The sequence below is a fragment of the Anopheles arabiensis genome, chromosome 3 (genome assembly GCF_016920715.1).
Source record: "Anopheles arabiensis isolate DONGOLA chromosome 3, AaraD3, whole genome shotgun sequence".
NCBI lineage: Eukaryota > Metazoa > Arthropoda > Insecta > Diptera > Culicidae > Anopheles > Anopheles arabiensis.
The window spans coordinates 21,305,244-21,318,711 of NC_053518.1; the positions used below are offsets into that span (position 1 = coordinate 21,305,244).

The following is a 13,468-nucleotide window of genomic DNA, read 5'->3' on the forward strand; positions in this document are numbered from 1 at the left end:
CTGGGGAGCTTGCGATGCTTGCGTATGATTTACATTAGATGAATTATGCTGCGCCCGTCTACTTAGCACGCACACGCAGCGCAATGGTTGACGGTTTGCGTGTGGGTGCGATGGGAAGAAAGCTTCATCAATTGGCAAGAAGATTATCGTACGCATGGATTATCATTAATAAATGTTTGACCGTCGTGACATTAGGAGGACAGTTGCGTAGGAGGCGAACCTCCCGGGTACAGGAAAGGATAAAAATAAATGTATTATTTTTCGATGCTCATCGATTGCTTATTACATGTCTTTGGAATCATTCTGCAAATTGCAATAATCAATTGAAACTTGTATTATGGATATTACTTCAATATTAGTAATAACAAATATATAAAAACATAAAATGTAAGGTTCCTAGCGCCTTAAAATATTGTACAAATAATACTAAAATATAAAAAAAAAATCTGCGCTCAAAAAGCTTCAAACATCATTCGCCAAAACCGGACCTTGCCGACATTCGCACACACATGCTTCTATTAGATTAGTTTTATTACTCGACCGGCGTGGCTCGTTCCGCCGCACCCAGTCGCACTCGAGCGGTGGGAGTGGTGGGCACCCCCTCCGGGCCTCAAGGTTTCGCTTCCACACAACACTCACGCGATAGCAAAACGCACGGCCGAGATACACAGTGCCCCTCTCTCTCTCTCTCGTGGCATTCGCGATCAATCGGCACATGTGGTTGGATAGTTTGCGCGATAAGCAATAGTAAGGTTGAGCTGTGTTTTTTTCTCTTTCTTAAAGTACCAAAGCAACATACCGCCAAACGCCGCTCTGTCCTAGCGGCCATCAAACTCCCTTCCCCCCGGTGCTGGAATCGAACAAGGAAGCCGCTGGAAACGCTCACACACCAACACGTGCGCCGGTCAGCTGTGTGGTGAGCACAGTGGAGGTGAGCTAATCGTTCGTCTCCGTCGTTTCTGGTGCGTCACCCAGCGGTCTTAGCGCGACCACCACCACCACCACCCTCGATGCTGACCGATAGCGTCAATCAAGACACGCACAAACACACAGACAGCCACAAACCACAATCAAATGGGACCCGCTGTATCCGTGTGGTACATTCACTTTACCAGCGTTTCGCACAAGGGCCCAATGAGTGATGTTATGAAATTGAGTACTGCGGAACACAGTGTGCGTCAGAAAAAGTCACACCGTCTCGACTGTATGCGGAAGGTATTACTAGTATCTGTTATCATGTACGCATCGTACAAACCGGATAATAATTAAGAAATAATTGGGTGGCAATATAAGTTCGATTTTCCAAGGTGACGTTACTTAAAAATAGGATTTATATTGAATCATTTTTATCATTTTTTTATCAAAAAATAATCACAAACAAAGGCTATCCTTCAAGTAAAGTCTTGTAGATAATAAACAAGAAGTTCCACTGAAAAATCACAGAAATTTAAAGCACCCCTTTGCTGCAAAATAATATTAAAGATGAATTCCGGAAGAAATTCACAGCAAGCAGAAAAACCGGCTTTGCACCGTGATGCTCGCGAAAGGCTGATTCATGGGGAAGAGGAGCAATTTGCCCGAACCAACCAGCCAGCAGCAGCAGCCTGCCTGATGACTGATAGTGCGTCATTTTGCTCATCCCGCAGCCGCCTCCTCCCCCCACGCCTTCCAGCGGCTGATAAACGCGATTTTCGATAAATCACGCACACAAGGAACCGGTTTCCGGATGGCCCGGGGGGTGAGGCCGCCAGACAAACACGATGATGACGGGCTCTAATCAATAACAATCGATAATTATTAGGAGCAGCCGCGTAGGCGAATCTGCTCGAGAGGAAGGGATCCGATAAAGTAATGTAAGACGACGCTAAAGCGATGCTAAACGTTTCCGTAGATGTGGAGGGTTGAGTTGGTTTAAAATCAGACGTGGGCATCAAGTATTCCATATACCGAGCGGTGGATGTGTATTCGCGCGATTCACTTCAGAGGAGCTCCGAGAAAACTCCGATACTTACGAGACCAGCCCAGGGTACGGATCGAAACTACACTATCAGTTGAATTCGATGGTTCCATTTTTAGCATTTCTGAAAATTTATATCTTTTCCCCGAACGCTTGGCTGCAAATCATTAAATGAACTCATTTTGAGGATTTAAGTCGTAAAAAGAAGCAACCAGCAAAGCAAAAACCACGAAAACCAGTCAACACAACGAAGCAAAGCACGTAACTAAAATGTAACCATTCTGAAGCAAACATCGAAAATGGTCAATATTTTTACGATACTAACCGAACAAACCGCACCAAAGCGCAACACCGGCCATCGGTCAGGAAATTGTTTCGGCAGGAAGTATGCCATTTATCATGCATTTACTTATCAGTTTTTGACATTTACGAGCGTCTCCCACCAGCGGCCGTGATCCCCACAGAGCCCCTCCTTCCCAACGAAAACATCCAACACCACGTTCACAACCGCATCCAAGGAAACACATCGCCATCCATTTCGGTACCGCAAATTTTGGAGCAACCAAATCTACCCCGACTCACCACCGCGAACAGCCTCACCACCCGGAGGGTATCAACTGACCGGTCGGATGTCTGTCTGATCTTTCGTTCCCACAAAGCGGCCGAGCTCCCAAAAATGCACACCAACTAAGTCCGTACACGACCGATCAGCAGCAGCGATCCGTACACGGTGCCTGTTCGATGTTACCAATGATGAGGTTTGCACGGAGGAACCCAAAAAAACACAATCCCCTTGTTGGTATGAAAATAATGAAGAAGACAAAAATAAGAGGAACGTTATCACGCATAAAGGTGCTTCCACCTTTTTCAATCCGAGAGACGTGATCGTGGGTTCTGCAAAGATAATGGTGTATAGCAAATACAGGAGAGAGAGAAGGAAATACATCATGCTCTGCATGCTGAAATTTGATCTTTTCCCTTTCAAATGCACGGTAGTAGTGGAGAATGAGCGCAGGCAAAAAACAGGCAACCCTTCTACATCTCTCAAACGGACCACCAGCAACTACTTGGTTCGGGTTTTACTTGACCCGTCCGGGCTTATCAGGTAACTGAGCGGAGAAAACACAAAGGTGTGCAAATCCCGCGCGCGCTCATTTAAGTCCCCAGTCATCGGCTACCTGACGACGAACCCCCTTGGCTTGTCGGATTCGCTTCAGGTGCGCGCGTACAAATAAGCCCCGTCCTCCGGCAAACAGGTCGGAAGGGAAATTTCACGGAAGGATTGACAACAACCCGGTTGAAATGATTGTGCGTGTCTAGCGGACCTGCCAGCCATGCGGAGATCGGCAAACGAGTGTCCTTTTTTGTGCAAATTTTGTGTCGATTAGGATTGCTATCCGTACCGAAATGCCATGCAAAGTAACGGGTGCACCCTCGGAACCTACCTGAAGAAAAAAGCTAGTCTCACAGCCAAGCACACAAAGAACTCCGCGACTGCTCCCGGAGTGTCCGAAATCCGAAAGTGGTAGAACGGTCTCTCCGGGCACCGGGCAGGGGCAGACCCCTTTACGAGATATAACCGGTTGTGCCCGTGTGTTGATAATGGTTTATGTTGGGAAGTTTGAGCGTTTGCACAGAACTCCTAAAGGTCAGCAGCAGGCCAACCCAGTTTGCTGCCGGATAAGGTTCGGCGCGCATGAGCACCGGATCTACATGCGCTTTTGGAAAGTCCGTTACGCGCCTCACCTTAAAGTCACATCCAAGAGCGGGGATTGTTTTCGGCAGCAGTTATCTCTTTTGAAATGTTGCACGCTTGGTGAACTTTACGTCGCATTTGATATGGAAGTGGCAAGACCTCTTTCTTGGTGTTATTTATTGAATGAGTTCCTGGTAAGCGCTTAAGTGAAATTATCATCATAGAATAATACTGCGGCAAATTTAAGGACTTTGTTGATAGAAACTCGACTTTACAGTTATGATTATTAAGAGCTTAACTAATGAGTTAGGAAACTGAAAGCCTATTTTCAATGCGAGGGAAATATTCATCAACTGGTTTTGTTATATTCCATGTAAACTTGTCAGTTCCATTACGACATATTGGATGGAAAATTGTGTACAACCAATCATGCATCTCAAAATCTTTTTGGTGTACAATTTTCTGCTTCAAAACAGTTGTAAACCCTGCTTGAAAAGAGGTCGAGAGCCAGACATTGATTTGACGCGTAATTCTACCTTGAGTGTCGATATAATTTACATGACATCCGTTGAAATCTTCAAACATCAAAACATTGTAACTGTTTATTATAATGATACTGCCATTTTTAAGTATTCTGTGAACAGTTATTTCAAATCGTCAACCGTATGCACCCCATTAAAACGATACATATTATTTCATGTTCATCCCTTTTTCATCATCAGTTTGAATTTCATTTGAATGCTATCACGACAAACTTTCATCCATCATTCCATACCAGCGAAGTAGCCAAAGAAGAAATCCCACCCGGAGGGCGAAAGCCCACGAACAAAACAACAACAAAAACTCGATCGTCGCGCCACCGATTTGCGGTCGGTGTACGGTTCGCTGCACAAAGAGCTCAGCTCGAAACCAACCCAAAACCCTACCCAACTACCTTTTCCCTACCCACACGCTAACGATCGGCGGAAGGGATGTTGGCTGGCGGGAGGGATAGTCGTGCCGGCTCACTAGTCATGCCTTGGTAATTTGTAATAGTTTTCAGTGCTAATTTCCAGCCCATTGCCGTTGGGGCAGGCAATGTCAACCCGGTGGCGAGCAGCCGTGGAAGCCAAACGAAATGACGTTCCGTGACGACAACAAAGGGGAGTAGTACGGCGGTCCATGATGGCGGGCGGCACGTACCGTAACCTCAAACGTAAACGACCAAATATCACAGCAGCAACAACGGATCGACAAATTCGGCCCGCCGGAGGAACGCAAAAAGCAGCAAAAGCGTAACTGTGGCTGACGACCAGACCAGACGATCGGATCACAACAAATTCAGCGTGTCTCGACCCATAACCAAACATTGCACATTTGCCCAGGAGGAGTGGGAGAGAGAAAAGGTAGGGTAAAAATGAAGTTGTGAGTCATGCGCAATCGATCAGATTTGCATCGGCGTGTCCTCCTCCTCCTCGGCCGGTCTTGCGCTGAGCTCACTCCTCTAATTACAAGACTTGCACCGGTACCGGTTTCAACTCGGAAGCGCCATATAAAACGGGTCAACCACCACGTACGTATAAATAAACGAAACTACGTCCCAAGACATTACCGCACTTTTTGTGCTAGGACCCGAGGACGGCAAACGGTGTAAGTAACCGACCAAAACCGGTAAACTTCTTCAGCTGTCTTGCTTCCTACACACTTTGACACTGTACTTGCTGGGGGGCAAATAAATTACACACTTGAGAAATGGAATGAACTAAGAAGATTTATGTACCACCACTGGAAGTAGACGCTATGGAAGTTCGCTCCATATCGAAAACCCCTCACGATGGCCATACACACGCGCTTGGGTTGCTGAAATTGCCGTACATTACCCATTGCCGCGAAGTGTTTGTGATCGTAATTGATTAGAAAAGTTTCCCACTCCCGACCGTGTGTCGGGGAATTGCCGCGCTTGCAACGAGATACTTGGCGACGGGGAGAGAAAGTTGCCGCACCAGAGACAGAGACGGAGAGGATCCGGGAGTACACCCTGGTAGTACATTTCGGAAGCTAGACATCCGTCCGGGGACTTACTTTTCAAGAGCGCAACAGTCGTGTAGGAGGAGAGAGCTGCCGGAGTTAGTCAAACAACAGCAGCAAACGCTTCCGTCTCTTTACGCTTCAGCTTGGCAAATTCAACAAAGTGTCAGCCATCCGTCAGGTTAGACAGTCAACGTTATCTGCCGCATAATAGCGGGCTGTACCTCGGCACAGTTTCAACACCCCAATCGCCGTAATGCCCGATCCCTTCTACTTTTTTGCGTACCCTTCACCCCCACGCGCCACACTCCCATGACACACGGTTTTTGCGTGTCTGTCACGTTACAGACAGACAGACGAGGCAAGACCACCGACGGGAGCGACTTTCGGGGAGGTGGCAATGTGATATCAGGAGAAAGTCCCACGGCATGATTGCGCGACGCCACCGCACCAGAATGGTGAGTGACAGCGGTTAGCTGGCGGACATTGCCGGGCGAACAGATTAAAGTAACCAACTAGTAAGAGATTAATAAGTGAGTACAGTTTGAAAGTTTTGTACCTTCGCGCCACCGTCTACGTCCTATTTTCCTTCCCCGAATCGCACGATTCTTGCAGAAAGGAACGTCCATTGGCAACGGGGACCACCGTGCGCCAGAAGCAACAGAAAGATGGGAAATCTTGCACGAACGATCGCAACTTTGAAGTCATCCGTACGGATTAGAACGTTATGAATATAAATAACCAGATGATGATAATGATGATGACGCAGTAGAAGGAAAACTACCCAACCTCCTGCCAACACAAACTCTGTTTCTCCCGGTCGAGATGGCCCCATCGCTAAAACCCATAAATACCCCCGCCGTTAGCGCGAGATAAGGAAAATGATGTCAATATTTTGCCAATTTGGCTCTCCATCCGGAACCAACGACATCACCGTGCGCCCTGTGCACGACATTGCTTGTGCAATATCTCGTCTGTGTGTAGAAGCGAAACAAGTGACCATCGTCATTATGTGGGATGTGTAAGTTTCTGTTTGTTTTTTTTTTTCATTTGGATGTCCCGTTTTGAAGTCCACCAAGATAAAACTATTTTCCCCGTATTTATCGTTTTTTTTTTTCTTCTTTTGGTGAACATTCTGGCAAACATTGCAACGTCCAAACGAAGCAGAAGATCCTATTCCGATGCAATGGTCTATTTTTAACCTCCGCAAAACGTCAACATCCTCCCGCGGATTGACCTCCTGCTTCCTCTTTTTGTCCGCCTCCACAGCTATCTAAACTAATCAGCCAACAAGTCAATCGCCAAACGATGGCCAACCATCGCAGCTCGTCCGTGCGATTTGCCAAGACAGATCTCGGCCGGCAAAGAGTAGAATGAGCGGGAAACACTGCACACTGCATAATACATATCTACATGCTGCTGCTGCTGCAGCTCTGCAATGCAAACGACGTACTAGAGAACACTCGCCATACTGGATAAGGGCCGATCCAACCACAAAAAGCCCTGGCAAATCCCGTGCAGTGACCTGGTTTTGCTCCTCCGGCCTGTTATACACCACATCGTAGTGGACGCGAAATGGCCAACTGAAGGGGTAGCACTCGGAGCACTCGACGTGGACGTGCACCAGCAACGGCAGCAGCAGCGCATGATGTATGCCAGCTGTTGGCACTTCTTCGGCGTTTGCATCGCGATGCATTTTGCACCGATGGTTGTAACTTCAAAGTAAGGCATCGCGCGGAAACTGACCATTGAAGTGTGTGGCCCGACCATATCTGCCTACACCGTGTACCAACTCTCTCAAGGCAAGTCACAAAATCTGATTCGCAAACGTGTGTGTACACTCTGGCGCAGACGGGTTGACTGACGGATTGATTCGAGAGCAACGGAACATCAGCGGAGGTTCCATTTTGTGCCGCATCCTGGTTGTGTGCCATGGGGGTCGCGTTGCGCACATGATGCATCATGGCCGGTAAGATGTAATGAGCGACAGCGCGAGATCAAATACGGATGAATCCACAAACAAACGCTCACAGGGGCACAGATGCGACTCTGCACAACGATAGGACGTAACAACTGCTACGAAAAAACGGTCCAATTCCGATGCAGCGCTAAAGTCGATCGCAAAACGGTGCACTTTTGGAAAGTTAGGATCGGCCAGGGAAAACTCCGACTGCCAGATGGCCTATCCCGAGAACGCCCCATCGACCAACACAGCTCTTCATGTCGGTTCCGGAAGGGGCTCAGAGCAGGGATTCAGTAAACAGCACATTGCACACAGTGTGATTCGGGATGCTTTCAACAGAGCTAAGGATGCGACGTGCAAAACATTCCGGGAATAAAAACCGACGCACAAGCAGTTCAACGGGAAATTCAGCCCCCCGGAAGGACATGAATTGGATAAACAATTCTGCACGTCCTGCTTGCGCTTTTACATTCCTCGCTTGTTGTTTGGGGGCCAAAAACACAAAACAAAACAACGAAGGCACCATAAGCTGCTACGTTGAGTGCACATTTTTTCTGCACTGTCCCATGCCCGCAGCAAACATGATGTATGATGTCATTTGGGGTGGGCACCTAGGCAGCACGTGGCATACGAACACGATCCATCGTCGGCTATGACAAGTTGAATGTGGGGTTTCGCATCGTTTCGATTTTTGCACTTTTCTCCTCTAAACACTCTCACTCAACCCGCGTAAACTCCAAGCAGCAACGAAAAATTTCGCTAAACGAACTTTTACCCCCGTCGTCCTGTGCTGCTAGAGGTTGAGCGCAAAAATGAACTAAAATGACAAAATCCCTTTTGCTGGTGTGCTCGTTCGGGAGAGCATATACTTTTTGTCACCATGTTCTTTCATGTAAATGATTTGCCGGCACGGAACTGGCAGTTTATTTGCCGTCGTCGTGCCTGCTAGAACGCCATTCTCTCGCGCTTCTTGGTGTGGCAGCTCTAGAATGGCGAACGCTTTTGCTCGGTTTTGGGAGCCAATTTTCATCAATCACTGTACTACCAGCCAACAAATCGGTGTACGTATGTGCCTTCCATTTTCCGAATCCCTTATGTGTGTTTTGTGTGTCCAAATGGAAACGTCGGGCAAAAAGACGCCATACTGCAACACTGTTCAAATCGGGGGGTTTCTGACATTCTGAATGAATGCCTAAAGGTATTGGAAATGCGACAAAAATGTCAATCGTGTCACACAAGTAAAAGCGTTCTGAAGAAGGAAAAATTGGTTCCTTCAGTAGATTCGTATCGCAATTTGGCACCACACATTGCGCATGTTGTACATTCTCTCCCCGACGTTATTTTGAAATGACGTTTGTAAAACTGTAATTCATCAGCGTTTGGAACCTTTTGAAATGATTGAATGCCTCCATCCTATATCCAAGATTCGCGAACCATGAGGAACCATGTAAAAGAAATCTATTTCCCAAGATAAAAATCAGGACAACTTCCAAACAACCCCAGACAAGTTCCTACAAAACAAAGTAAAAACTACTAACCTTAATTGAAAGACACGTCCATATCCGCTTCGGAAGATCTGGATACATGTGGCCGGCACTGAATACGTCGTCATCCTCGTAGTCGTCATCTTCGTCACTGTTGCCGCTGCCGCTGTTGCCACTGTGATTCCCATCGCCACCGTTCGCTGCGACGACCACCGGAAGGGCACTTGCTTCGCCACCGTCCTTTCTTTGCTCATCCTTGGAGGATGATGCTTCAACGCCTCCGCCACCACCGCCATCTACACCACCACCACCACCACCGCCGCCACCGTCCATCATTTCCGAATCATTCGTTACGTGCGGTGAAGCGGCACCATCTGGCTGACTGCCGGTCCCGACGACCACCTCCTCGTCATCCTCTGTGCAGACAATCTCCACATTACACTCCACGATCGGGAGCTGCTGCTGCTCCATCAGCTCGTGCTCGGGCACTTGCTGTTGCTGCTGGTGCAGGTCCTGCCCGTTTGCTGGCGAATGACGATGGCGCCCGTTCGATTGACCGCCATGATGATGCTGCTCCGCGCGAAAGGTGACCGTCGCCTCGGGCAGATCGCACTCCCGAACCGTCGTCAGGCACAGTCGGCACAGGCTGTGGAACTTTGCCGGTACGTTCGACATATTTGTGGATATGAATAGGGGCTGTTAAAGGCGGGTATTTATATTTTTACAATGAAGGATAGGTTTGCTTGGAACCCGGAATCCTACGAGCCGAAAGCGTTCTGCTTCCGTTGCTTTGCGTTCGGGCAATTCTTTAGGACACTACTACAATGCGCTTGGCCCGTCTAGGGTAATGCTGCGGTTGCTGGTGCTGGAGCCGCGCTCGGTACCGACTGCGGATGTTAACCTTGCACCCTCGGGACACATATATATATGCGTGGATGTGCCTGTATCCTTTTGCGGCTTACTTCCGCAAGCTCACTCACTCGCTTTCTTACAGGCTTCACCACCACAAGCCTTTTCGCACACAAGACAACTACACTTGCACTTGGCTTTTGCTTCTGATTCGCTTTTTTTTTGGTACGTAAACTGAATTCAAAACATTATCACGCACCGCCCAATTGTTGGGGTGATAGGGCGGCTGGCGGTAGATATACAAAATGCAAACAACGGAAGAAGTAAAAGAACGCAAACACACGCACACACACACACTAAAACACACACGAACTTGCACTAACAAATAGGTGCGCGAGCGCGCACACACACGTAACACTAACAGAACCGAAGGGACATTCACAGGATATGCCGCTGTTGAACGGAAACATTTGCAGAAAGAAGCAGAACAAAAACTGAAACACTCTCACTCGCTTCGTCTAGCGCACGCACTCAACACTCTGTTTTGCACCGCATTGGCATGCCTGCGTACGTTGTCGGTATCGTTTGGGTGTAGTAGATCTATGCTAGTGAGTGAGAGTGGGGGTGAGCTCGTGAGTATGTTGAATTCTAGTATTTTTTGCTGTAAAATATAAAAACAAAGCGTTGTATGCACCGAGGTAAGTGGTAAAGAAGGGAAAAATGCAAAAAAACAACAACAAAAGAATACGGTTTGTTTTCATAGCCCATGCACAAGGCCCATGTAAGATGAAGTGGTTGCGTGTGGGTGTATGAGTATGTTTAGAGTGAAGTTTGATGTAAATGTCAGTGATAATAATCGGATACATTGCCGACAGCAGCGCTGGCTGGCTGGTACTACAGCTGGCCAACATAAACAGACGCACACGCACACACACGCCACATTTTACTCTCTCCCACACTTGCTTCCCGCGCACACTGTAACCCCTTTTTTATCGGTTAATGAACGCGTAAACATTTCACCCGAAGGCAATAAACCATTTCGACAGCGAACCGGCACATCCTAGGACAAGGATTTTATCATCCCCACACATACACACATACACACTGTGATCAATTTTGCCTGGAGGCAATCATTTTCTAGCACACTTTGGCACATCTTTTGCACATCGCAGCCCTCAACAACAACAATAAACACACACTCGGCACATATACACACACACTCTATATTATCCTGGGTGGCTTTTAGTCGATCTACACACCACATTCTGCTTTGCGATACCGTATCTCATGTGAATTGGTGTCCGTCTGTGTGTGTGTGTGTGCTGTCTGTTTGTGTGCGTTTATGTGGTGTAAAAGTAAAGTGACTGTACAATCGACACGGATTTAATTAAATTTGCTACAACATCTCTCTCGTAAAGCGGCAGCCCCACCTCCCAACGCCATTAGGGGATCGTGAAAGTGAGTGTTGTTTAATTGTGGCCGGACCGGAGGAAATTGAAAACACACGGGAGCGGGAGGGAAAGCAGCCCGGGGCGTAAGTAAGACGCACTTGCTGTGCCAATACGTTCTGATGAGGTTTCTTGCACTGGGAGAGCAGGCAGGAAGAGCGCTGTGTGTTTATCAAAATTTAATTCATCGAGTGCGCTTTGTTGATTGAGCTGCTCCGCCACCATGATTGAGGGCATATCTATCTGTAGGCGTATGGATGAGCGATCTGGAAGGAGAAATAGATAGATAAAGCGGATTAGTTTCTTATTGCGTCGAACATCCATCACGAGATATTTTAATTAGATTGGGAAATTAAAGAATGTTGTGGCGCATTCCGTTGAAAACGATTATGTGCATAGGTTTTTTTTTGGGAACGGAAACAAAATGGTACAACTGTACAGGACATCTCATTCTATCTTGGACGGAAAAAATTTTTATCGGTTGTTTATAGAATTTAATTACTTTTTCTAATGTAACAAATGACAAGAGGATCTAAAAATGTCTTCAATTTGAAAAAAAATGTTTTAACAACAGAATTGTGTTAATCAAAACTTCTTCCAAAAGTTCTTACAAAAATTAATGGAACGTTTTATGCAGCATTTTGTTTTCTCTCCCGAAGGAAATGGAACATGAGGTAAATATAATTTTAATTCATAACATGCTACACTCGACAGTATCCTCCCACTCTCCTTGTCCCATATTCATTTCCTCACTATCACTCGGACCAGAAATCGTACCACATTCCGTGACAAAAGCAGTAGATGTGTAGGACCGCCGTGCGAGTACGTGCGTTTATTTTATTGTTATTACGTTTTTCGCCTCAGTGTGCGCTCCTCCGCTTGGCTGGTTCTCCATTTTACCCAAAAACCCTCCAGTATATCCTAACCATTACCGGCACACCATCAACAACATACCCGGAGCACCTACCCACACACACACATACACACGCCACCGGTGAGAAGTAATCGGCGGCCCCCACACCACCGAAAGCAGCATTTAAAAATTCAATCCAATGACTTGCGCGCGAGCCGTCTCACGCGGTACATTTAGACGTTGTTCTCGTCGTCGTCGGCCTTTATCGAGCTTCTTTTGCATTCCTTCCTTCTTGAAGTCGCTGCCGTCGACCAAATACACCTCCCGTAACCGTCAGCGCCGTTCCATCGGACCCGGCAGCAGTGTATGTGTGTGTGTGTGTGCAAGGGTGTGTTTTTTTCTCCTCATACACCCCCAACCCAATTCACCCCCAAACATCCGCATGACTCATTTGTTGTTAGCTTAAGGCTTAAAGCGATGTACGATGGTTATGAGAATGCCGCACCGCCCGAGTGGTGCTTATCCTCTCGTTCATCGTTCGGTTGTGTGTCGCCCTGCAGCCACTCACTACACCCTTTCTCTTGCCCCCCCCCCCCCTCAAAACCTGAAACCCTTTCCCTCTAAGCGTGTCAGTAGTGTGGCGGGGAGATTGCGAGGTTCGATCCAAAACGCGCCGTCTGTTCGAGAGCGCGATCCTGAGGTTCACCACAAAACAGTTTGGAGGCTCCAACGAACGGGGCCAAAACAAAAAAAAACAACAAGGCAACCATTTCCCTTTTGCCTCATAAAGGACGCGGAAACGGCGACAACACACAACTTTGCAAAAGAACCACACCAACCCAAATGGCATACAGCGGCAACAACAGGCACGAAAACCTTCCAAAACCTTGTATCTGGCTAGTATATAGCTTTTGTTGCGGAACAGTTGGCATCCGTCGCGCGATTATGGATCTTTTTCTGTTTTCTTTTTTTGTTCCAACCGCTTCCACCACCTCTCCGCTGCGCTTCACCGAGAAAGAAAACCCGACTCCTTAACAGATGACGTTCGCATTCGCATGAGGGGGGGGGGGGAAACGGAAAACGCGCAAATAATAAGAAAACGACGGCGGCATCCAAATCCCCTCCCCACCGGTACATACATCCAACAGCAGCAGCAACAACAACAATAACAACAAGACAGCGAAATATGTTTCGATACAATGTCATTCATT

General features: G+C 47.4%; 1 protein-coding gene across 1 annotated transcript in view; it reads right to left on the reverse strand.

Annotated features, from left to right (window-relative positions):
• The window catches only part of LOC120899516 (negative elongation factor A), a 214,164-nt gene that overhangs the window by 198,709 nt on the left and 1,987 nt on the right, over positions 1-13,468 (reverse strand). Inside the window, exon 2 of the mRNA XM_040305467.1 lies at positions 9,162-10,617. Coding sequence (XP_040161401.1) covers positions 9,162-9,782 — 621 coding nt within the window. The 5' untranslated portion in view covers positions 9,783-10,617. The remainder of the gene's footprint in view (positions 1-9,161; positions 10,618-13,468) is intronic.